At 46.1% G+C, this 27,135-nt stretch overlaps 1 protein-coding gene across 2 annotated transcripts in view; it reads right to left on the bottom strand.

Annotated features, from left to right (window-relative positions):
* Nucleotides 1–9,512: 9,512 nt before the first annotated feature.
* Nucleotides 9,513–27,135, bottom strand: part of ift122 (intraflagellar transport 122 homolog (Chlamydomonas)) — a 171,828-nt gene continuing 154,205 nt past the window's right edge. The window contains exons 28-29 of one of the 2 annotated variants that reach the window (XM_078543871.1): nt 15,834–15,998; nt 9,513–12,399 (exon numbers count right to left, since the gene is read on the bottom strand). In XM_078543871.1, coding sequence (XP_078399997.1) covers nt 12,310–12,399; nt 15,834–15,998 — 255 coding nt within the window. In that variant the 3' untranslated portion in view covers nt 9,513–12,309. The remainder of the gene's footprint in view (nt 12,400–15,833; nt 15,999–27,135) is intronic. The other variant, XM_078543873.1, reaches the window with a different exon arrangement.

Genomic DNA, 27,135 nt, shown 5'->3' with positions numbered 1-27,135 from the left:
CTCTGTTCTCTCAGGTCCAAACCTGACATTGTCATCAAACCTGCTGACAAGGGTGGTGCTGTTGTTGTCTGGCGCACTGACCTCTACCTCGCAGAGGCTGAGCATCAACTCGCAGACACTTCCTCCAACCTCCCCCTGGACCATGACCCCACCACTGAACATCAAGCCATTGTTTCCAGGACTGTTACCGACCTCATCTCCTCTGGAGATCTTCCTTCCACAGCTTCCAACCTCATAGACTCCCAATCTTGGATGGCCCACTTCTACCTCCTATCCAAAATCCACAAACAGGCCTGTCCCGGCAAACCGATCGTGTCAGCCTGTTCCTGCCCCACGGAACTCATTTCTCGCTATCTTGACTCCATTCTCTCTCCCCTTGTCCAGTCCCTTCCCACCTACATCCGTGATTCCTCTGACACCCTACATCATATTAACAATTTCCAGTTCCCTGGCCCCAACCACCTCCTCTTCACCATGGACATCCAATCCCTCTACACCTCCATCCCCCACCGGGATGGTCTGATGGCTCTCCGCTTCTTCCTCGAACAGAGGCCCGAACAATCCCCATCCACCACTACTCTCCTCCGTCTGGCTGAACTTGTTCTCACACTGAACAATTTCTCCTTAAACTCCTCTCACTTCTTCCAAATAAAAGGTGTGGCTATGGGTACCCCTTGGGCCCCAGTTATGCCTGTCTCTTTATGGGGTATGTGGAACATTCCTTGTTCCAGTCCTACTCTGGCCCCCTCCCACAACTCTTTCTCCGGTACATCGATGATTACTTCGGTGCTGCTTCATGCTCTCGTCTGGACCTGGAAAAATTTATTAATTTTGCTTCCAATTTCCACCCCCTCCATCATTTTCACATGATCCATCTCTGACACTTCCCTTCCCTTCCTTGACCTCTCTGTCTCAATTTCTGGTGATAGACTGTCCACTAATATTCATTACAAGCCTACCAACTCCCACAGCTACCTCAACTACAGCTCCTCACACCCCGCTTCCTGTAAGGACTTAATCCCATTCTCTCAGTTCCTTTGCCTCCGTTGCATCTGTTCTGATGATGCCACTTTCAAAAACAGTTTCTCTGACATGTCTTCCTTCTTCCTTAACCGAGGTTTTCCACCCACGGTGGTTGACAGGGCCCTCAACTGTGTCTGGCCCATCTCCCGCGCATCCGCCCTCACACCTTCCTCTCCCTCCCAGAACCATGATAGGGTCCCCCTTGTCCTCACTTATCACCCCACCAGCCTCCGCGTTCAAAGGATCATCCTCCGCCATTTCTGCCAACTCCAGCATGATGCCACCACCAAACACATCTTCCCTTCACTTCCCCCGGCGGCATTCCCCAGGGATCGTTCCCGCCGGGACATCCTGGTCCACCCCTCCGTCACCCCCTACACCTCAATCCACTCCCACGGCACCTTCCCATGCAAGCGCAGACGGTGCAACACCTGCCCCTTTACTTCCCCTCTCCTCACCGTCCAAGGGCCCAAACACTCCTTTCTAGTGAAGCAGCATTTCACTTGCACTTCCCTCAATTTAGTCTACTGCATTCGTTGTTCCCAATGCGGTTTCCTCTAAATTGGAGAAACCAAACGCCGACTGGGTGACCGCTTTGCAGAACACCTTTGGTCTGTCCGCAAGCATGACCCAGACCTCCCTGTCACTTGCCATTTCAACACTCCACCCCGCTCTCATGCCCACATGTCCGTCCTTGGCCTGCTGCATTGTTCCAGTGAAGCTCAATGCAAACTGGAGGAACAGCACCTCATCTTCCGACTAGGCACTTTACAGCCTTCCGGACTGAATATTGAGTTCAACAATTTTAGATCATGAACTCTCTCCTCCATCCCCACCCCCTTTCCGATCCCCCCCTTTTTTTTCCAATAATTTATATAGATTTTTCTTTTCCCACCTATTTCCATTATTTTTAAATGTATTTCCATCTATTGTTTTATCTCAAGATAAAAGCAAAAAACTGCGCATGCTGGAAATCCAAAACAAAAACAAAAATACATGGAAAAACTCAACAGGTCTGGCAGCATCTGCGGAGAGGAACAGAGTTAACATTTCGAGTCCGAATGACCCTTCAACAGAACTAAGTAAAAATAGATGAGAGGTGAAATATAAGCTTTATCTCTACCTTTTAGCTTATTTCGATCCCTTCCCTTCACACCACCCCCAATAGGGCTATCTGTACCTTGCTTGTCCTGCTTTCTACCCTTAATTAGCACATTCCTTACATAATATCATCACCTTCAACACCTCTTTGTCCCTTTGTCTATGACATCTTTTGGCTATCTCCACCTATCACTGGCCCTCTATCCAGCTCTACCTGTCCCACCACCTCCCACCACCCTTAAACCAGCTTATATTTCACCTCTTTTCTATTTTTACTTAGTTCTATTGAAGAGTCATACGGACTCGAAATGTTAACTGTGTTCCTCTCCGCAGATGCTGCCAGACCTGCTGAGTTTTTCCAGGTATTTTTGTTTTTGATTTGAAAGTGCAGTTGACTTTGGCAGTCCCAGGTACTGCGTTTTCAGCAACCCTTTGGGAATGGAACTCAAAGAAAAGAGTTACATTGGAGGACTTGACTATTCACACCTGTGAGGAACCCGCACATGGATGCAGAGGAGGGGTACAACACCTGCCACAGAATAACCAAAATGACTATTGAGTTAGCCATTGATCATTTGAAAATGTGGTTCAGGTGGCTAGATTGGTCCGGTGGAGCTCTTCAGTGTGTCGGAGTGAGGGTCTTGTGTATCATGGTGGTCTGCTGTGCACTGCACAATCCATCATTGCATCGAAGGGAGGTGCTGAACAATGACGATCTCAGTGTCTCCTCTGACAATGAGGATGTGCAAGAGGCTCCTGACCAGAAAATACAAAATGAAGGACACCAGAGACACCATACGTAATACAGACGTTTCACCTGTTGGATCCATACTGATAAAGCCTTACCTTTCTGCAGCCCTGCAGTCTACCATTCCATTGTCCAGTACCCAGGTGCACAACAAGCGTAGACCACATATGGCATGGTCCCTTGCAACCAGCATCTTGATGGAGCCAGGGTTTATCTTAAGTCCCAAAGAGCAGCAAGAATTTGAAGATGTAACACCAATAGGTCAATCCTTTATGTAGTTGCACAACAGTCAGAAGTCTTAAGACTCAGTTATTCTGTTGATCCCGTGAATTCCAAGTGCAACTCTTCTTAAATTGCTTACGTGTGCTCCTACATAGTACTTCCTCCTTTGCTGTGAGCTGTGGAGGAGCTCGGCTGCTGACCTTGCTGCCTGTGGTTTAAGATGACCTTGGTGGCCGTCCTCTGGCTACCTGAAGCCTGGAGGGCCCCAACATGCTGACGTCGTCGTGACTACTTGAAGTGCTGGTGTCAATGGCAGAGAAGTTGAGGAGCTGCTGTCTACACTCAGAATGCGCTGAGAGAAGCCCCCAGAAGCAGGAGGCAGCGGCTACTCATCCCACGTAAGATACAATAGGACATCCCTACTGACCTGAGAAGGACGATAATGCAGTGGAGACTCCAGGGGCTTCATTCCCCTTGCCTTGCCACTGCTGCATAGAGCTCGTGGACAAGGGACGGCATGGAGGTCTGTGCACATCTTCAGCACACACTGAGTGGCCCTTCTTGAGAGTTACAATCTCTCGATGGAGGAAGCCATGCAGGCACATGTCAGAGATGTGGCGACACACATGACCTGGCTGGCCTCCTCCATTCTCGGCACAAGGGTGTGCATAGCCCCGGGGAGCTCTTCCATATGCTCCCTTACCTCACTGTGTAGCTACAGCAGTTGCCATGTTGCCGACGACCCCAGGGGCCTGTCATCAGCCTGGAGCTCAGCTCAGGCGTGTCTGTGATGTGCTCACCAGACTATGACTCTGAATCTAATTGTGAATGGATACCCACTGATCTGAGAGTATCTGCATTGGTGGAGGATGTGGGGGAATGACGTGACACCGAAGATCTCTCCTCCTCCTCAGAGGCTGGTGGGTGTTCCCCGGTTTCTCCAGCACTCGTCCGTTGGCGTGGTGCTGATCTGCAGGATAGAGCAGGTTGATTGAAGGGTTATGGGCTCCCCATTATCCTTACTGTGGAGCTCCATGTGTACAGTGGTGGATACGCAAGCACCATGCTTCGTGTTCCAGAAGCCCACTGTGCCTCTGCACTTAGCCGATTACTTGCGTCTGCACTCCTGTCTCACTATTAGCGATAGAGCAGCTGTTGTGTTGCCCTGCTAATTCAAACACCTCCACCACCTCCATGAGGGGTAAGGATGGACAGGAATGAACACAGCCCCACCCTAACCAGCCCCACTCTCCTGGCTGGCCTGTTCCTCGAGGTTATGGACTGTCTTCTCCTGCAAGCAGAAAGAGGGACAGCAGTGGTCTCCCCACAAAGACACACCATCAATGCTGGTGCAGCTCAGCAGTCCATGGTGGGGACATATGAATGCCTCTCTATGCAGCCACTCTCAAGGGACTTATGAGGGTCAGCAGTGACAGAGAGGCACCTCTCACCAAGATGCAGCAACGCCTCTGGCAGCATATGCTACTGCCACCAGCAGGGCGGTTATGCCCTCTCCACCAAATGCATTCTCTCCTGTTGCCACATGCGAGCCCCAAAAGGAAAACAGGTATGGAATAATCACTGATGCCCTTGTGGCACTAGATCCGGGATTGGAGGGGAATGTCTACGGCTGCTAACCTACTCTGCGATCTTTATATTGGCTTGCTTGCTCAGGCAGACTGGTCTCCTCCTCCTGTCCCTGGGGAAAAGGACTTGCCATTTTGCCTTTACCAGCCTTGAGAAGAGCCTGCAGAGAGGCATTACTGAACTGGGGGGGCCATCTGAGGTCTTCCTTCTGCCATTCTGGCTGCATATTTCCTTATACTTCTAAGCTTTCCAGGCAGACAGAGTCAGCATTACATGCAGGGCTGTATGCCCTTTAAATGTGGCACCAGCACCTGCCTTGGCATCACCTGATACCACCTTGCAATCCACCACTGCACTGTCACTGGCCAGCTGTCGGAGAATTGCATGTGGCTGGCGGCTGCCCATCCAAATGGAAGCTGCACCAGCTTCCGATGTCAGGACTTGCAGCCTAGCCACAAAGTTCAACCCACTGCTTTCACTAAAACAAAGAAGGCTGAGTTTTCATAGTAAACTATTTGCTTTGGTTGGAGAGTCAATGAGAAGAGATTAATTTAAATTGTTACTGGGAGTGAGGAGAGGGATTAGATGTTTCTTACAGTGGAGTACGCAATACTATGCCAAAGGGAGTGGCTGACGCAGAAGCACACTGCATCTCTTGGAAGCGCATATCACCTGCAGCCTTTGAGGAGCCAAATTACAGGATTTTGGTAATTTCTAAGCGAAGAGTAAATCCCAGGAAGTAACCTCTTCTAGTATCTAGGGATCTGTCACTTGCTGTGGGAGTGAAATCTCTGTGGCATTTGTAACCCCTGATGACCCTGAAGGCTCTGATTGATTTTCCATTTGTCGTTAAACTTGCTTTCCATTGGTTCACCAATCTCATCTTCATGCACACAATAAGCTTCAATTACGCAGCAAATCAGGGAAGCCAGTGTGGTATACTAATCATAGGGGAGAAATGGACATTCTCAATTGGATGTTTACTTAAAGTTAATTAGTTGTTTTTATACTCATTCGTGGGATGTGAATGTCGCTGGCTGAGTCAGCATTTATTGCCCATCCCTAACTGCCCTGTATCACAGCAGACCACAGCAGTCCATGTGATGTAGGAACACCCAGAGTGCTGTTAGGGAGGGAGAGTTGAGAGATAGTTACCACATTCTGGTGTCAATGACACAGGAACCAAAGCCATCATTGACAGGAGGGTTGTGAAGTAAGCGGTCTCTTTCAACCATTTGCTTTTGAGTCTCATGATTCCAGATTTTGGCTTTGACAATCTGAGTCCATGACAGGGAACTCTGTCCCTAGTATTTCTCTGTACTTTAATTCAGGACTCACTGCGGATGGCTGTGAGTTGGCTCTAAAAGTCAAAACACATTGGCCCAAGTTTCTCAGCCTAGTCCTGAGGAGAATCTGCAGCATCAACAATTGTCCTAATACATCTCTGTTTTTCCACCCAATTCACAGGGTAATCTTAGGGACATAGAGTAAACGTGTGTGGGCACATTCAAATAGAGGAGGCACAATCATTGTATTTATTTATATCGCACCTTTAACATAATAAAATGTCCCAAGGTGCTTCACAGGAACATTATAAAATTAAGTATGACACCAAGCCACATTATGAGAAAATAGGTCAGGTGACCAAGAGCTTTGTTAATGAGGTGGGTTTTAAGGAGCATCTTAAAGGGAGAAAGCAATCTAGAGGCAGTGAGGTGTAGGGTATTCCAGATTAAGGCCCGGACAACTGAAGGCACAGGCACCAATCATGGAGCAATGAAAATTGGGGATGCACAAGAGGTTAGACTTAAGAGGAACACAGGTATCTCAGAGGCTTGTGGGGCTGGAGAAGATTACAGAGATAGGGAGGGACGAAACCACGGAGGGATCTGAAAACAAAGATGGGAGTTTTAAAATTAAGCTGCTGCTGGACCTGGAGCCAATATATATCAGCAAGTACACAGGAGATAGAGAAACGGGACTTGCTGCAAGTTAAAGCACAGGCAGCAGAATGACCTAAAATTTAGGTAGAATGTTGGAGACCAGCCAGCAGTGTACTAGAATAGTCAAGTTTAGAAGTAACAAAGGCATGAATGAGAGTTTCAGCAGAGTCAAGAGAATTGTTGGTGAAGTAGAGCTAGATGTCATCAGTGTACATGTGAAAACTAAAGCTGCGCTTTTGAATGATGTTGCAAAGGGCAGTATGTAGATGAGAAATAGGAGGAGCCAAGGATAGATCCTTGGGGGACACCAGAGGTAACAGTGTGGGAGCAAGAAGAGGAACCACTGCCAAATGATTTTCCGGTTACACTCAGATAGGTAAGAATGGAACTAGGTGAGAACAGTCCTACTCAGCTAGATGATAGTGGAGAGGCGTAGGAGGAGGATGGTGTGCTCAACCGTGTCAAAGGCTGCAGACAGATCGAGAAGAGGAAGGTTATCTTTGTCACAGTCTCATAGGATGTCATTTGTGACTTTGATAAGGCCTGTTTTGTTACTGTGACAGGGACGGAAACCTGATTGGAGGGATTCAAACAGAGATGTAGGATACAAAAATAAAAAATGCTGAAAAAGCTCTGCAAGTCTGACAACATCTGTGGAGCCTCTCTCTATCCGTAGGTGCTGTCAGACCTGCTGAGTTTTTCCAGCATTTTTTGTTTTTGTTTCAGAGTTCCAGCAACTGCAGTATTTTGCCTTTAACAGAGATGTAGGAGAGAAGGGAATAGATTTGGGGGATGACAACACGTTCAAGGAATTTGGAGATGAAAAGGAAGTTGGAGATCAGGGGATAGTTTGCAAGGATGGTGGGATCAAGGGTTGATATTCTGAGGAGAGAGGTGATGACTGCAGATTTACAGGAGGGGCAATACCTGAAGAGAATTGTTAACAATATTGGCTAACATAGGGACAAGGAGGGGAAGTTGGGTGGTCAGCAGTTTAATGGGAATAAGATTGGGGGATCAGGAGATGGGTCTCATGGAGAAGGTGAGCTCAGAAAGGGCATGTGGGGAGTTGGAAACTAGAGAAAGACGCCAGTTCATGGCTAGCGCAGCAGGGAGCAAATAGAAAGATTGGCCAGGTGAACAAGTGGGAGTGACCCAGCAGAGGCAGCTGACCAGATTGTCTCAATCTGAGCTCCTCACACTAATTGTTGGAGGTGAGGGTAGAGGGGACATAGTTTTGAGATGCTTTGCAACATAGAAAAGAAGCCAGGGTTTATGTTTGCCTTCCTGGATGATCCTAATATAATGAGCTGTTTTAGTACCCGAGAGCAGGACCCAATAGTGTTTTATGTGGTCCAGCCTGATCTGGTGGTGGATGGCTAAACCAGTTTTGTGTCCCTTGTACTTAAGCAAATGGAGATGAGGGCCATAACAGGGAAATCGGCTAGGGTAAGAAAGACTAATCATCTTAATGGTGACAAGGGCATCAAAGGTGGAGGTGAGGATTGAGCAAATCAGTAGTTGCCGAAATATTGTACCAAATACAGGGCCAAGACTAGACAATTGAGATTTTGAAAGTGCAGTTGTGAGTGAATGGAGGATAGCTTTTTTCCAGGGACATGGAAGTGGGGGGGTGTGTGTGTGTGTGTGTGTGTGTGTGGAGAATGATACAAGAAAGTGGTCAGAGATGTCCTTGATGGGGCTAGCAAGACCACATGAGACAATAAGATCAAGGCAGTGGCCATGAATTTGGATTGGGGAGTTTACATGGAGGGAGAGATTTAAGGAGAATAAGAGAGAGGTGAACTCAGGGAACAGAGGGCATGATGTTGTTTGCACTAGTCCTGATTGAATGCTGGACACAAGACCACCTCCAAGCCCAGAGGTCCAGTGTTCAATAGGTGGACAGGAGTTTGGGGTTTCAATAAAAGAGGGATCTGTGCAAGTACTCTCTGGACCATCAGCAGTAAAACTCAGGCACCTTCTCTCCCTCTAGCCCTCTTCCTTCCCCTTCAAGTCCTACCCAGCTAAGTGCAAAGGAGACTGGTGAGCCCACTTCCCTCACGTAAACTGCTTCAAGACCGGAAATACAACCAGGGTCACAAGGGCAGAAAACTCAGGCCATTATTTGATTAAATCTATCTCAAAACATGTTTCCACTGCTGACCAACACAAAGGTTGTGTCATTAACTATGACTAAAACTAATTTTATGTGACCTTCCCACATACATGAGTTTCCAAGGAAGCCATATGGTACAAATTTATTTTTAATAATATATTTATAAATTCATGTGTACATCAAACATCAGAAAAACACATTTTTAACTTTTCCTTTCTGGTTTTACAATAATAAACACAGAGGGAAAACTTCCTGAATAGTGTGTTAATTACTAGTAATAATCTAACAACCTCCTTCCACCAAAGAACCACACTGCCACTGTTTCTTTCACAGGACGCCATTTACCTTCAGAGGCTGCATCTTATAATCAATTTATTGGGCAATGAAGCCAGTGTTCTTTAAATTGTCTACCCCAAGGGATAGCCAGTGCCCAATGCACATATGCTTCTTGGCCACTGTCCCACTGTACCATCAGGGTTTGCAGGCCCTGTGATGACTGCTTGATGGGCTTACTGCACCCTTAACTGGCTTGCCCAGTGAATGGTGTTCTGGAACCTTGGGCAGCAGTGCCACAAGGTTGATGCAAACCTCCAAACTTGTGTTAACTAGGGCACTTCCCCATAATGTGACTGTAGTGCTGAGCAGCATTTGCAGAAGGAGTCTGTTGTATTTTCCCTATAGGCAGCTCTGAGCTTGCCATAGGTTCACCCAGCCGACTTCTTGTTTCACCTCTAAAGACCATTTCTTCTCCTGTTCTCCTTCCTCCCAATAAGATCCTTTCTTTTTCAGGTGCTGCTTTAACAAGTTAACTAGATACAAGACCTGATGGCCCAGTGACAGCCTAAACCTGAATAGCCCTGTAACTAGTAGAGTACATTGTCTAAAGCACATGATGTGCCCTAATGAACATTGCAGAGTTTAAAACAACTACACACAGAAGAAGAGTTCCATCAGTGTGGAGAATACACACGTTACAATTTACAGAAGAGATTTTTGCTGGATGAAGACTGCATGATGTTCTGTGTATTATTCCTGCACTTTAACATAGTAAGTATTTGGGGAGTTTACAATAGACTTAATTCCGATTTAAATCAATGAGCTCTGCTAAAAAAATCATAGGATCTACAATAAAACCTAAACCCTTATGCCTTGTGTATTTACATTGTACTGTAAAATCATGAGGTGTCCAAAATATATGCATCAAACACAATCTTCTTCAAGTGTGTCAGAATAAAACCCGACTGTCATTTTCTAAAGCAACTAAAGAAAGACCATCAATATATTATTACCAGGCCGATATCCACTCAACGTCTAAGTCTCCTTGCATACAAGGTCAAAGAATAATTCTCATAATCCTTCTTATCACTGCATAATGCTCAATACTTTAGCCTGGGGGAAGGGCAGGGACAAATTCTTTATACAGTCAAATGAGGTCAGGATGTGTTCAGGTTGGAAACAACCGAATCAAGCACTCTAAAAATATTTAATCCTTATCTGTAGACAGGTCTGTCCCAGGGCAGGAACAGACCCGGACAGGTTAGTCACAGAGTAAAGTTCCCTCTACACTATCCTATCAATATGCCCTAATCTGAATCTCACACTGCATCTGTCTGAGACCCGCACAATTCAACCCAAATAAGATTGACCACTGAAAGGTAAGATTCCATTTTGTAGTACTCCTGGTACAAAGACCAGCCCAGCAGGATGGAGTATTAGGAGTTTGGATGGGTCCTCCCATTTTATGTCCATAAATTATGTGATCTCCTACTGTGTCCTGCTTGCACGCGAGGCTCTGTCAGAAGTGTGCAAATAGAAAATTCACCTCTGAATCAAAAATAGGCAGTTGCTGTAAACCTGCATTCTCCGGGAAGTGAGGTGTGACTACCCAAAGCTCATTTCAGCCACTGAGAGGAAACTTTCACCCTATCAGTCTGGGCTGATCTGTTCTAAACCACAGGGACCCTGCAGACCATCTTCATCTGCTTGATGAGCTCCTACAATGGTTCAGACATAGCTACAATATCACTAGAAAGCTGCCAATCTACCTGGACTACCTAGACTGTAAAATAACCTTTATCAAACACTGTCTGTAAATGAGAAGATTGTGTTAGTTACACAATGTAAAATGAAAAGCCATCATTTGATAATCAAGTTCCAAATGTTTCAATTAAATTTACTGAGAAAAGAAAATTCATCCTCACTCTACACATGTTTATGAAGAGGGTTTTTCATTCAGTCAATTTAAAATAATGTATAGGTAGGGATTTGTTTGCAGAAAAATGAAGTTTATTTTTAGTAAATATTTTGGAAATTACGTTTATCTTTTATAAACGTGTTTGAGAGGATTTGGCCTAATTTTGGTTTATAGGGAATGAGTTAACTTTCCATTAAGGTATTGGACTTAAATTGCACTAAAGCAGCATGGAGGCGATCACGCAACCCCATAGCATCTATTTCATAGGATATTACATAGGATTGCATAGAATGCACAGAAACAGGCCATCCAGCCCAATCAGTCCATGTCGGTGTTTATGGTCCACTCAAGCCTCCTCCTATCTTTTCTCATTTAAATCTATTATTCTAACCCTCTACATACTTCTCCTCACACACTTGTCTAGCTTCCCCTCATTCAGCAGAGAAGAAACATTTGCAGCTCTTGTAAGGTGAGGACACATAGCCTTGCTTGAAGTGCAGCACTTGTTTCTTTTAGGAGCTGGGAGGAGGGGGAGAAGGAAACAGGAGCTAACTAGACTGCCACCATTTTGTGGATTGTAGAATTGCTTCAGCTGATTTTAGTATTTTTTTAATATTAATAAACACAAAGGAGATGATTTTACAGATGCATGCTAGGGGAGGTTGGGAAGGCCCTTAAATTGATTTGAAGTATGTTATTAAACAAAAATAATTGGAAGGAATACTATCTTCAATATTTGAGGCTCTGTGGCATTAGTGCACGCTTGTAAAGTGAGCTCTAAAGTTTGAATAGATCTCAGGATCTGCCTGAAGCTGTTATTATCCAGTAATGGTCCAACAAGACTTTTATCTGTCAGCACATAAACACAAAAAAACCATCTACTTAAGGGGAGAGGGGATGGGTTAGGGGCAAACTGCTGGTACTGGGGCAAATTGAACCTGTTGCCAGTAGGGAATGAACTGCCATTGCACATATACCATGTTCCCAATACCACATGAGGAAGTGGTCACACCATACAGGTATCATCTATGAGAGTTCTTTCAGTTAGATCCACATTTATCATGTAATGTACAATCCTCATCGGTTTCATTTCATATTCAATCAATAGCAGAACAGTAACATTTCAGATTATGGGAGTGAATTTTTCAAACACTTACAGGCTGCCGCTATGATTTTAGAAAGCTGAACACAAAACCTGAATGTCCCACGGACACACATGCAGCCTGTTCTGGAGGGTCAGTGTGCAGCAGACCAAGGTACAACATTTGTTGCCTTAAGTACAATTAACAACTGCTGCAAAATTCTTAGGGCAGAGATTCCCATGCTAAAGAAATGGTAAGATCCTGATTAATCTTTAGTTGTGCCATGTTGATCATAGGCTGGGTTCATCTATTGGCCGGCGACAGTATGGACAGCAGTTGTGCTGAAGAACGAGCAATTCATAGTCTTCACTGTGAAACATCTGTGATTGAAGGATAACAATGGTAAAGTAGGGGTGGGCAATGCAGAATCTCAGTCAGGCAATATTCAAGTAAACAATACTAAATCTGGATAAAGTGCAAGATAACCCAGTGGGCAAATATGCATACACTCAGTGAAAATATGGTGAAGGGTATGGATGAACAGAGAGGCAGAGGGTTTCACGTACGTAATTCATTGAAAGTACAGGGCAGGTAAATAAAGCTATAAAAAAGATCAACAGCATTTTGGGTTACATAAATCGGGATAGAAAGTACAAGAGAGGAGTAATGATGTATAAAATATAAAATATAATAAAATATGGTGTATAAAATGTTGATTATGCAACAAAGCACTGTATACAGTTTTGGGTGTCCCATTAGGGCCACAGAGAGCATACCAAGCAAAGGTAGTCCCAAGGAGATGGACAATGAGCACAGGGTCTAGCAAACAAGTTGGATAGTCAGCAGATTAGTAGGAAAAGGAAAATGGGATGTGAGTCATGAAGGGTAATAAAGAAATTGGAGAAAGTTGCGGGTTCAGAGCTAGGGAAGCTTGGCTTTGTGGACAGAGGGAAGCAGGGGAAGCAAAAGAGGCAGCTGCATGGATGGTCTGAATCTAAGAGACGAAGCAGCTCATCACAGAATCTTTAAAGTGCAAAAGGTGGCCATACGGCCCATCAAATCTGCACTGGCTCTCTGAAAGAGCATTCTATCTAGTCCCATTCCCCTGCCTTTTCCCCATAACCCTGCACATTCTCTCTTTTCAGATTGTTATTCAATTCCCTTTTGAATACCTCAATCAAACCTGCCTCCACCACCCTCTCAGGAAGTTCGTTCCAGATTCCAGCCATGGAAAGATATTTCCTCACATCACTTATACTCCTTTTGCCAATTATTTTGAATCTATGCCCTGTAGTTCTCGACGGTCCCTTGAGGGGGAACAGTTTCTCACTATTTACCCTGCCAATACCCCTCAGGATTTTGAATACCTCCAACAAGTCTCCTCTCAGCCTTCTTTTCTCCAAGGAAAACAGTACTAACTTCTCCAATCTATCCTCATAGCTACAGTTCTTCATCCCTGGAATCATTATTGTGAATTTCCTCTGTACTCTCTCCAGTGCTTTCAGATGCTTCCTCAAGTGTGGTGCCCAGAACTGGACGCAGTACTCCAGATGAGGCCAAAGTAGTGTCTTATCCAAGTTCAACATGGCCTCCTTACTCTTGTGCTCAATGCCCCTATTAAAAAACCTAAGGTACTATATGCTTTAGTAACTACTCTCTCAACATGCCCTGCCATTTTCAATGACTTATGTACATATACATCGAGGTCCCTCTGTTCCTGTACCTCCTTTAGAGTTTCTCCTTTATTTTATACTGTCTTACCATGTTCTTCCTGCCAAAATGAATCACCTCACACTTCTCTGCATTGAACTTCATCTGCCACTTGTCTGCCCAATCCACCAACATGTCTATGTCCTTTTGAAGTTCAAGATATCCCCATCACAGTTGACATTTCCAATCTTGGCATTATCTGCAAATTTTGAAATCATGTCCTGAACACCACAGTCTAGGTCATTAATATATATCAGGAAGAGCAAGGGTCCCAACACTGATCCACTATAAACCTTCCTCCAATCTGAAAAACATCCATTAACCACTACTCTTTGTTTCCTGTCGCTCAACCAATTTCTTCTTCAAGTGCCTATTCTCCCTTTTATTCCATAAGCTAGAACTTTGCTCACAAGTCTGTTGTATGGCACTGTATCAAATGCCTTTTGAAAATCCATATACACATCAACAGCATTGTCCTTATCAACCTTGCTGTTACCTCTTTAAAAACTTCAGCAAGTTAGCTAAACATGATTTTCCCTTAATGAATCCATGCTGGATTTCCTTAATTATCCTACACTTGTCTAAGTGACTATTGATTTTGTCCCGAACTATAGTTTCCAGAAATTTCCCTGCCACTGAAGTCAAACCGACTGGTCTGTAGTTGCCGGCTTTATTCTTGAATCCCTTTTTAAACAAGGGTGTAACATTCGCAATTCTCTAGTCCTCTGGCACCACCCCTGTGTCTAAGGAAAACTGGAAGATTATCACTTGATTACCTCTGCAATCTCCACTCTCCTACCCCTAATTTGCCCTTGGATGCATCTCATCCAGTCCTGGTACCTTATCAATTTTAAGTAAAGATAGTCTTTTTAACACCTTCTCTATTGTAAATTCTTTGAGTGTACCAGTTACCTCTTCTTTCACCTCGGCAAAGGTAGCATCTACTTCCTTTGTTTAATACCTCCGCTATTTCTCCTGCCTCCACATGCAGGTCCCCTTTTTTATCCCAAATTGGTTCTACTCATTCTTTTACCACCCTTTTATTACTTATATGCTTATAGAAGACCTTGGGGTTCCCTTTTATATTCGCTGCCAGTCTTTTTCATGCTCTCTCCTTGCTTTTCTTATTAATTTTTTTCACTTTCCCTCTGGTCCTTCCATATTCAGCCTGATTCTCCATTGTATTTTCTACCTGACATCTGTTGTATGTGCACTTCTTCCTTTTCATCTTCACCTCTACCTCTTTCTTCATCCAGGGCGCTCTGGATTTATTTGTCCTCCCTTTCCCCTTCAAGGGAATATACCTTGACATTGTCTGCAATACTACTTCTTTGAAGTTTGCCCATTGTTCAGCCACCTTCTTTTCTGCCAACATTTGATTCCAATTCACATGGCCAATTAATTATCCCTGCTCTGGATTGTTCCTTGTCCTTTTCCATGCCCGACCTAAACCTTTTGATACAATGATTTGCTGTTGCACAACAATCAAGTCTGTGTCTTTTGGACTGGAGGCAGTGAAGATGAGGGTTGTGCTAGGAAGGCTGACTAAGATAGAGGATCAGGTGTGGTGCAAAACTGACAGTGGATCAGAACCTGCCTTCCTGCCAAGTGAGTAAAGTTAAAATCCGGACTTGAGTGGTTGGGAGTTTGTAAGTTTAGCTGTAAGTGACTTGGGGAAGAGAATTTATTTCTCGAGGTCAATGTAGAAAGATGCAAGGGGATGTGGGTGGTGAGGGTTATATGGAAGTGGTTAGGGATTACCTTTCCTGTGATTGAGACATAGGAGTCATGGGCGTAGAGAGGGCAAAAGAGAAGATAGCCTCAAGGGAGGGGAGTGTGAATATGGAAGCAAATATATAGGCAGGATAGGAAGGAGATGAAGTCATTGGAGAGGTGTCAAGTGCAGCTGATAAAGATTCAAATCGCTGAGTATGAAGAATTGCTCAGTACAAAGGAGGGAGGATATCTCTGCAAAGCAGGGAGGGTATCTCTGAAAGAAACTTGGTAGGAACCTGGGGGGATGGACTGTGTGGAGAACAAGATTTTAAAGAAGTGGTGAGAGGTTAGTAACAAGAGTTACGGTAAAAAATGTAGACATTCCCACCTGGAAACATGTAGGGCACATGGTAATGGAGACATCCGGTAACAGTGATCGATAGTAGTGCCACCTTAACGGCTTTGGCCAGCGTTTAATCAGAACATCCCTCCTGCTCATTGATTGCAGAACTTCCCTATTCACAATCACAGGGACAAAATCTGAGCCTCCTTGCTGCAAAAAAAAATGCAGGGAAAAAAGACAAATGAGATTGTCATCATTCGACTAGACTGATTATTCCTGCAAGGCTCAGATGTAACTTGTATCTTTGATGATGAATGGACTTGTGAGGCACTCTCTGAAAAGTTCAGTGGGTTTCTAGACTTTACTTTCTGCAGAATAACAGTACACAGGTAGTCAGTGAAAATGAGATCTGAATGTGGAAGTCACTAACTACTAGAAAAGGTATAAGGAGATTTGATGGAGGTGTACAAAATTATGACAGGTTTGGATAAGGTCGACTAAAGAAAAACTGTTCCCATTAGTTGGTGGTACAAGGACTAGGGGGACAGAGATTTAAGGTTGTGGGGAATAGATGCAGGGCAGATGTGAGGAAGAACTTTTTCACACAGTCAGGCATAATGACTTGGTACTCGTTGCCCAGAGGGTGGTGGAAGCAGAGATGATGAATAACTTCGAAAGGAAATTGGATGGACACAAGAAGGAAATAAACATAAAAGGCTACAAGGGCACCACAGAGGGATTGCACTGATTGGATTCAATGGGCCAAACCACCTCCTATTGTGCCATAATGACTCTATGGGGTGAATTTTATGGTGGGGGGGGTTGCGTGCTCAGTGGGCACCTCGCTGACTTTAAAACAGGCACCCCTGCAACGATAATACACTGAGGTTTGTCTTAACAAAGTGGGAGTGGGACTTCGGCCCCTCCGGGCACAGAATGGACCACCCTTGAGAGCTGCTGGCCAATCTGATTGGCTGGCAGCTGAGTAGTCTCAGCAGCTCCAGAACACAGTAGTGGCCAGTGCTGGGACTACAAGGAGCCCCAAGAAGAAGGAAGAGGGACATCACTCTTCGAGGTAAGTCCGGGGATTTTGGTCGGGGATGGATCAGAGGCACTAGCGGAGGAAGGGGGTTGGGGGAAGAGGGGTCTGGGGGAGGGTTTTTGATGCCGGGGTGGAGGCACAAAGAGGATGTATCATCTTGAGTAGGGGGGTGACCCTGATGGACACAGGGGTGCCCCAAAGGAGATACCACCCCACCTTCCTTCCGGCCTTTAAGCCCAAGCTGTTAAAGTTGCAGACTGGCCACCTTCCTTCCTTTCACCTGCCCAATGTATTATGGCAGCGGAGGCGAAACTAGGTCCTTAAGTGGCTTTTAATTGGCCAGGAAAAGGGCCTCAATAGGCATAAGGGCAGGTGGACTGCCTGATGCCTTACCTGACTTTCCCATTATATAAAGGGGAACAGCTTGGGGGTGGGCAAGGGGGACTGTAAAATTCCTTGGTGACTATTTAGTAAGCCCACTTGAAAATGAATGACAACTGTACCTCATTAGTTACTGGATTAGTAGCATTCTACAGACAATCTTAACTCAAGACCTCAGTTTTAAATTAAATTTTAGCTTAAAGTTTTGGTTAAAAAGCACATTACATTCAATTCCAACATGAAACTGCAAGGTCCTATAATGTTACCGTCCTCATGTCCATTAACCATGGTCAGTGAAGACATTAAATTAAAAATGTCTTTTTGTGTCCACACATGCTGCACCATTGTGCGACCATGATAGCTGTCCCAGGGAGCTCTTACAATCCTATTCTTGCAAAACTGATTTGAAATATTCCACTGAGAATTCAGCTTGCGATGCACGCTTGACAATAGATTCATGTCACAAAACCAGACTGTGAATATGCAGTCTCTGATCTGTTTCCTCTCACTCTGTGGGGAAGCTCTTCACTCATGTGAGATAATAAATAGAGATGGGGAACGAGACAAACGCAGAATTTGCATGTGAAGTCTGCAGTAATGTCATGTCAACAGGGTTGATCCAGCCAAACTGCCTTTCTGAAGCAGTGCTGGCTGTCACTTAAAAGACATTTTCATATTGATGTCATTGGAGTTTGTACAATGATGGATTATATTATTTTGCTAATTGCTAGTGTCAGATTAATAGGTTTGATTTGTTACCTTTTTGAAATTAGAAACAATATTGGTAACAAAGAGATTCCACTTGTTCTCATAGACATGCATTCTCAATCCAGCCTCCAGATAATTGAATGCAGTAGCTGTTGATTGTTGCAAAAGATGAGGCTGAAGCATTCGCAACAATCATCAGCCAGAAGTGCCGAGTGGATGATTCAACTTGGCCTCCTCCAGAGGTCCCCAGCATCACAGATGCCAGTCTTCAGCCAATTCGATTCACTCCAGGTGATATCAAGAAAATGCTGAAGGCACTGGGTACTGCAAAGGCTACAGGGCCTGACAATATTCCAGCAATAGTACTGAAGACTTGTGCTCCAGAAATTGCCGCGCCCCTAGCCAAGCTGTCCTACTACAGCTACAACATTGGCATCTACCCAGCAATGTGGAAAATTACCCAGGTATATCCTGTAAAAAAAAAAGCAGGACAAATCTAACCTAGCCAATTACCGACCCATCAGTCTACGTTAGGTCATCAATAAAGTGATGGAAGGAGTCATTAATAGTGCATTTGCTTAGCAATAACCTGCTCACTGATGCTCGGTTTGGGTTCCGCCAGGGTCACTCAGCTTCTGACCTCATTATAGCCTTGGTTCAAGCATGGACAAAAGAGCTGAACTTGAGAGGTGAGGTGAGTGACAGCACTTTACTCCAAGGCAGCATTTGACCAAGTGTGGCATCAAAGAGCTCTAGCAAAACTGGAGTCAATGGGAATCAGAGGGAATAATTTCTGCTAGTTGGAGTCATATCTAGCACAAAGGAAGATGGTTGTGGTTGTTGGAGGTCAATCATGTCAGTTTCAGGGCATCACTGCAGGAGTTCCTCAGGGTAGTGTCCTAGGCCCAATTATCTTCAGCTGTTCATTAATGGCCTTCCTTCTATCATAAGGTCAGAAGAGGGGATGTTTGCTGATGATTGCACAATGTTCAGCACCATTTGTGACTCCTCAGATACTGAAACAGTCCAAGTTCAAATGCAGCAAACCTGGACAATATCCAGGTTTGGGCTAACAAGTGGCAAGTAACATTCGTACCACACAAGTGCCAGGCAATGACCACCTCCAAAAAGAGAGAATCTAACCATCGCCCCTTGACATTCAATGGCATTACCATCACTGAATCCCCCATTATCAACATTCTGGGGGTTACCATTGACCAGAAACTGAACTGGACTAATCATATAAATACTGTGGCTACAGTAGTCAGAGGCTAGGGATTCTGCGGTGAGTAACTCACCTCCTGATTCCCCAAAGTCTGTCCACCATCTACAAGGCACAAGTCAGGAGTGTGATGGAATACTCTCCATATGCCTGGATGAGAGCAGCTCCAGCAACACTCAAGAAGCTTGACACCATCCAGGACAAAGCAGCCCGCTTGATTGGCACCCCTTCCACTAACATTCACTCCCTGCATCTTCAACGCACAGTAGCAGCAGTGTGTACCATCTAGAAGTTGCACTGCAGAAACTCATCAAGGCTCCTTAGGCAGCACCTTCCAGACCCACAACTGCTACCATCTAGAAGGACAAGGGCAGCAGGTACACACGAACAGCACCATGTGCAAGTTCCCCTCCAAGCCACTCACTATCCTGACTTGGAAATATATCGTCGTTCCTTCACTGTCACTGGGTCAAAATCCTGGAACTCCCTTCCTAACAGCACTGTGGGTCTACCTACACCACATGGACTGCAGCGGTTCAAGAAGGCAGCTCACCACCACCTTCTCAAGGGCAACTAGGGATGGGCAATAAATGCTGGCCTAGTGAGCAAAGCCCACATCAGAGCACATTTTTCTGAAAGGTCAGAAGAGCTGCTGTGATATAATGCATGCTTGTACTGTCAACAAGTGCTGTGCTTAAAGTTTATGAAAACAAATTTTAAAGACCCAGTGACAAATATTGCAATTTCAAATTTTCCACAGGAAAAATACAGGCAACAAAGATCCTAGAGGCAGGCTCAGAGGCTCAGCAGTTGGAAGGGGTTGAGCTCTAAAGAGTCTGACACTTCCATTTGAAGTTTGGATGGCAATTTATGAGACATAATTTCAGCCCACTCTGGCACAATTCTCATGAGGTGTAGATTCAGTCAAAAGAACATGCTGTCAGTCACAGTAAATTTAGATTGCATCATTTTTCAGTGCAATGGGGATCAAAGTAGTGTCCAGGAAAACATTCTTTATGCAACATCTCATAGGAACAGGAGGGGATCATTCAGCCTCTCTAGCCCGTTCTGTCATTCAGTTGGATTATGGTTGATCTTTACTTCAGCTCCATGTATATGTTTTTGTTCTATAGCCCTTGATGCTCTTATCTAATCAAAATCCATAAATTTCAGTATTGAAAGTGTCAATTGACCTCCAGCATCCAAAAGCTGGAGGGAACAGCATTCCAGATTTTTACTACTCTTTGTGTAAAGAATTGTTTCTTGATTTCAATCCTGAATGGTCCGGTTCTAAATTGATGATATTCCCTTGTTCTAAATTCCCCCCACCCCACCAGATGAAATAGCTTTGCTCTATCTAAAATATTGAAAATTTATCTTTTTAAAAACTTCAATTTGATCACCGCTCAAGGGTTACAATCCAAGTTTAAGCAACCTGTCCTCATAACCTAACCCTTTAAGCCCCAGTATGATTTTGGTGAATCTGCACAGTACTCCCTCCAAGGACAATAGATCTTTCCTTCAGTGTGATACGCAGAGCTAAACACACGTGATCTAACCAAGGCTTCTCCACTTCTGGTCCTCTTGAGATGAAGACTAACATTCTATTTGCTTCTTATAGTTGTCCACTAACTTGTAAAAATTTGTGTAAATGGAACATCATTTCAAAAAAATTTTGTCTTTGTTCAATTAAAAGTGAAGGCCTCACACTTCCCCAAATTGAATTACAATGAAGAGTCCAGGAGGGCATGCCAGGGGCAGCACCAGACATACCTAAAAATGAGGTGTCAACCTGGTGAAGCTACAACACAGGACTACTTGCATTCTGAACAGCATAAGCAACAAATGATAGACAGAGCAGGTAATTCCACAATCAATGGATCGGGTATAAGCACTGCAGTCCTGCCACATCCAGTCGTGAATGGTGGTGGACAATTAAACAACTCACTGGAGGAGGAGGCTCCACAAATAACCCATCCTCAATGATGGGGGAGCCCAGCACATCAGTGCAAAAAATGAGGCTGAAGCATTTGCAACAATCTTCAGCCAAAAGTGCAGATTGGATGATCCATCTTGGCCTCCTCCCAGCATCACAGATTCCAGTCTTCAGTCAATTCGATTCACTCCACATGACATCAAGAAATGGCTGAAGGCACTGGATGTTACTCCAATAAGTGCTAATTGTGGAAGAATGAATCCAAATCTATTGGACCTTGGCAATGGAAATACTTACACATTAACAGATTCCCCTCTTTTTCTTTTAAATTAAAGCTTTTGAAAAATTCAAGAACATCTTTCAAATTGAACAAAAGGAAACAAAATTAAAAGCAAAATACTGCGAATGCTGGAAATCTGAAACAAACACAGAAAATGCTGGAAAAACTCAGCAGGTCTGGTAGCTCTGAAGAAGGGTCACACGGACTCAAAACATCACCTGTTTCTCTCTCCACAGATGCTGTCAGACCTGTTGAGTTTTTCCAGGAAACAAAGTCACCAATTTTCACATTATAGATTCCACATTTCCTTTACCATTTATATAAACATTACAAAGCAAAAAAAATCAGTTTTGCATTTTAACATAAGACACCCCTCTTCCAAAACGTTTCTTGGAGCGGGCATTTCTTTTCACAAAACAATCTGATAGTTGGTGACTTGTGTCAACCCATCGTATCTTAGCGATCTTCCTTCTCTCTAACATTTCTTCTTTGTTAGCTAGGTCTATTCTTAGCCTTTTTTCAGCAACACTTTTCATTGAATGAACATTATCTGAAAGAGAATGGTTATCCACATAGCATTCTATGGGTAAACTTTTCTCACATTACCCCTTGTATAGCATTTCCGTCAGTACATTGAATAAGTACACCCCCATACCTATGGCCTTAGTAGAAGCGAGTGTTTCATCAGCTATGGTGCTTTTAACTACCCTTTTTATTTTCATGGCCTCCCAGGCCAATGGACAACGTTGATCATTCTTTCCCACCAAGAATATGATAATCCTGCCGTGCTAGAGTATCCATCTGGAAGATTGGCATTGGAGCATCGCTAAAAATGACTAACTTCATATCTTCTGGATCACCCATGGCTAGAAACTTGAGTGTGCATTTCTCCGAATTTAACTTATTTCTTTGCTCTCAGGACTTCCTCAGATGTAGCACGTTTCATCATAGTGCTCAGTGCCAATACGATATAACTGGCATCAGGTCTAGTCTGAGTGCACAACCAGTTCAATTGTCCAACCAAATTTCTTAATCTGTCTGTTTCTTCTTTGAATGCAGGATTCTCTTTTTGTGAGGGTCTGACCCGATTTATTGGGATACGATTGACATTTTCTAAATAAGATTGTTGATTCAATGTCACTCCTGACTTGCTCTGCTTAATGTATAAACCTCTGTATTTAAAGGCTCCTGAAGGCTGACTTCCAATCTTAAATTCCTTCTTTATTTTATCGGTCACCCATTGCTCAAATTCTACAGAACCTCCCCACAGGAAATCATCAACATGCATGATAAAGGTCCCTGCTAGTTTCTCTTTGTGATGCCAGTAGAACATCGCAGGGTCTGCCTTTAACTTAATGCAATCTGGTTTCAACAGGACAGACCTCACAGAAAAATACCATAGTCTTGATGCATCATTCACCTATAAACACACTTGTTTAATTTCCACAACTTTCCTTCTATATCACCAGCTTCTTTAGGTTGTTTGAAAAATACGTCCCTTTGAAATTTCTCACCCTGTAAAAAATGCAGCTTTTATATCAATTGATCTGAACTCTCAGGAATATGATGCTAAAATAGTTTTAAAAATCTTCAAGCTCACTTTCCCTGCAGTAGGAGAGCCCACCCTGACATCTTGATTCCAACTCTTCCTTCAAAACCTCGAGCTACCAGTCTAGCTTTAACATTGTACATGCTGTCCGGAATAACTTTTTCTGTATATATCCACCTGTGTGATGAAGCTGGCTGTATACGAGCATACCCCTGTCTGGTATTTCAGTGTATACCCCAAATTCTTTCCAACTGTCCAACTCTTTTTGTTTGGCTTCCTTTATCAGTTTATTTTCCAATTTATTAGCAGCTCCTAAAACCTCTTGATCATAAGGGCTTCTACTTCTATTGACATTCCCAGTTAGTTCTGCAGTTCTCGTTCTTGTCAAGCTACTCACAATCCTTTCTCTTTCTGGGCCACTGCTATATGATTTTTCCTGCATGTGATCAGAATTCCTTTCACAAGTCAGATCTTTTCCAGGGTTCATGACCACTTCCTGGTCCACTGTCAGAACTCACACCGCGTTTTCTGGCCTTCCACATCTTCACCTCGTTTTATCAATCCATGGGTCTTATCTCTTGTCCTTCATCCTGCACATTTAGCCTATGTTTGTATTTACCAGTGGCCTTTCCTGCTCTCCCTATGATGGTGACATCCTTCCACACACTGCTCTCTTCTGGCATGTATGTTACCTTTGTTCCTACTTTGGATAGTTGCCCTTTTGGATAAATAGCCTTATCCTGTGCCTCAGTGTTACTTTATTCATCATCAGTTATCCCTCTATCCACCGTAGTCTGCTCCTCACAACTGCCCAATAAATTTGTACGTGAAGTGTATGGCGCCTCTTCACTTTCTATGTCCTGGTCAGAACCTGTAAAAGTATAGTCAGTGCCAATTAACCTCGAAGAACGTACCCTAACAGTTTGATTCCGTATTGTACAATCACTACTTTTTCATCACTGCCTATCATTTTGCCAGGGCCTTTCCACTCTTTCTGTCCTTCTCTTTTGTAATACATCATGTCTGCTTGGTTAAACCGTATTCCTGATGGTCTTATGCAGTGCCGTAAGGCTCGCCGCATTTTCTCCGAAACTTCAGCTTTAATGAAAGCTTTTCTGCCCACATGTTCAGATGAGCAGAATAAGTGGAGCTAATGCTAGTCCCTTCTAGAGCAGTGGGAGCATCTGATAACACCAAAGGCAACTTTGAATTCCTTCCGTACACCAACTCATACAGAGTGTGCACCCCCAATTTGCAAAGAGTTCTTTGCATGTACTGCCCATACCAGTGCCATTTGCAATTTGCAATCTGGTTGATCAGTCAATATTTTATGTTACATGTCGTCTATCACTGCATGATTTCTCTTGCACAACTATTACTGAACAGGCTCGCAGTCACAGTGTGCATAACTATGATATTCAAATTTTCACACGTCTCAAAATTCCTCATTCGCAAATTCCTCACCATTATCTGTTCATAATCCTGTTACCACCTATTTCTCCATGACCTTATCAACAATGGATTTGTCCTGCTTTCCATTTACAGGACATACCTGAGCAATTTTCCACAATACCAGGTAGATGCCAGTGTTGTAGCTGTGCTGGAACAGCTCGGCTAGGGATGCGGCAAATTCTGGATCACAAGTCTTCAGCACTATTGCCGGAATATTGTCAGGGCCCATAGCCTTTGCAGTTTCCAGTGTCAATGTATCAGTAATTACATTGTCAAGGTCCAATAGCTTTGTATTCATTCTTCCTCGATAAGCACTTATTGGTTAACATGGTAGCTGAGGATGAACTTCTTGGTGATTGATTGTTGTATACAAAGTTTTTTGTAAAGAATTGCAGCAATACCACACCCCCCTTGCACGTCACAAAGTTAAATCATGCCACTTCAAATCTGCCCTCAGGTCCCACCCCATCAACCCTGAGAGTCCCAACACTGTTCACCTCTCTATTGTTCATCCCCCCGCCGACACAACTCACCCCCTGCAGACACAACTCACCCCCCCACCGTTGACACAGCTCACCCTCCCGCCGACACAGCTGCACCCCCCTTGTTTACAGAGCTCACCCCATACTGACACAGCTCACCCACCCCCGCCGGCACAGCTCAACCCCCTGTTGACACAGCTCACCACCCCCCGCTGACACAGCTCACCCACCCTCCACCGACACAGCTCACCCACCCCAGCCGACACAGCTCACCCCCCTGTTGACACAGCTCACCCACCCTCCGTCGACACAGCTCACGTCCCCCGTTGACACAGTTCATCCCCCCCGCCAGCACTGCTCACCCCCCCCGCTGACACAGTTCATCCCCCCCGTTGACACAGCTCACCACCCCCGTTGACACAGCTCACCCCCCGTTGACACAGCTCACCACTCCCGTTGACACAGCTCACCCCCCCGTTGACACAGCTCACCCACCCTCCATCGACACAGCTCACGCCCCCTGTCGACACAGCTCATCCCCCCCCGCCGACACAGCTCACCCCACCCCCCCACCCCCGTTGACACAGCTCACCCCCCCCCCCCGGTTGACACAGCTCACCCCCCTGTTGACACAGCTCACCATCCCCGTTGACACAGCTCACCCCCCTGTTGACATAGCTTACCCCCCTGTTGACACAGCTCACCATCCCCGTTGACACAGCTCACCCCCCTGTTGACATAGCTTACCCCCCTGTTGACACAGCTCACCATCCCCGTTGACACAGCTCACCATCCCCGTTGACACAGCTCACCACCCTGTTGACACAGCTCACCACCCCGCTAACAGAGCTCACCCACCCCCCACCGACACAGCTCACCACCCTCAACATCCGACACATCTCACCTCCCCCGTTGACGTGGCTCACGTCACCTATTGACACAGCTCACCAACCACCCCACCCCCGTCGAGCAGCTCAGCACCACCACCCACTGCCCAGCCAATACTGCTCAGCTCCTCCACAGGGTGGGGCAGGGTTGGCATTCAGCATTGGGCGCAAGTGGGTGAGCGCGCAATGTCAGGGGGACGGCAAGCAATGTCGGGTGGGGGGGGCGAGCAGTGTCGGGTTGGGGGGGTGAGCTGTGTTGGGAGGGGGGGGCAGAGCAGTGTCGGGTGGGGGGGGTGAGCAGTGTCGGGAGGGGGGGGTGAGCAGTGTCGGGTGGGGGTGGGCGAGCTGTGTTGAGTGGGGGGGCAGAGCAATGTCGGGTGGGGGGGCAGAGCAGTGTTGGGTGGAGGGGGTGAGTAATGTCAGGTGTGGGGGGTCGAGCAATGTAGGGTGGGGGGGGCGAGCACTGTTGGGTGGAGGTAGGAGAGCAGTGTTAGGTGGGATGGGCGAGCTGTGTAGGATAGAAGGGGTGAGTAGTGTCAGGTGAGGTGATTGGGTGGAGGGGGCGAGCAGTGTCGGGTGGGGGGGGCGAGCAGTGTCGGGTGAGGTGGCCGGGTGGAGGGGGGTGAGTAGTGTTGGGTGGAGGGGGGCGAGCGGTGTCGGGTGGAGGGGGTGAGCGGTGTCGGGTGGAGGGGGCGAGCGGTGTCGGGTGGAGGGGGCGAGCGGTGTCGGGTGGAGGGGGCGAGCGGTGTCGGGTGGAGGGGCGAGCGGTGTCGGGTGGAGGGGGCGAGCAGTGTCGGGTGGAGGGGGCGAGCAGTGTCGGGTGGAGGGGGCGAGCGGTGTCGGGTGGAGGGGGCGAGCGGTGTCGGGTGGAGGGGGGCGAGCAGTGTCGGGTGGGGTGGTCGGGTGGAGGGGGCTAGCAGTGTCGGGTGAGGTGATCAGGTGGAGGGGGCAAGCGGTGTCGGGTGGAGGGGGCGAGGGGAGTCGGGTGGAGGGGGTGAGCGGAGTCGGGTGGAGGGGGGCGAGCGGAGTCGGGCGAGGTGGTCGGGTGGAGGGGGAAAGCAGTGTCGGGTGGAGGGGGGACGAGCAGTGTCGGGTGGAGGGGGTGAGCAGTGTCGGGTGGAGGGGGGCGAGCGGTGTCGGGTGGAGGGGGCGAGCGGTGTCGGGTGGAGGGGGGGGGCGAGCGGTGTCGGGTGGAGGGGGTGAGCAGTATCGGGTGGAGGGGGGCGAGCGGTTTCGGGTGGAGGGGGTGAGCAGTGTCGGGTGGAGGGGGGCGAGCGGTGTCGGGTTGAGGGGGCGAGCAGTGTCGGGTGGGGGGGGCGAGCAGTGTCGGGTGGGGGGGGGCAAGCGGTGTCGGGTGGAGGGGGCAAGCGGTGTCGGGTGGAGGGAGCGAGCAGTGTCGGGTGGTGGG

This window comes from Cetorhinus maximus, chromosome 6, assembly GCF_964194155.1.
Source record: "Cetorhinus maximus chromosome 6, sCetMax3.hap1.1, whole genome shotgun sequence".
Taxonomy (NCBI): Eukaryota; Metazoa; Chordata; class Chondrichthyes; order Lamniformes; family Cetorhinidae; genus Cetorhinus; species Cetorhinus maximus.
The sequence above is the reverse complement of the archived record's forward strand: the minus strand, read 5'-3'. Positions and strand labels throughout refer to the sequence as shown.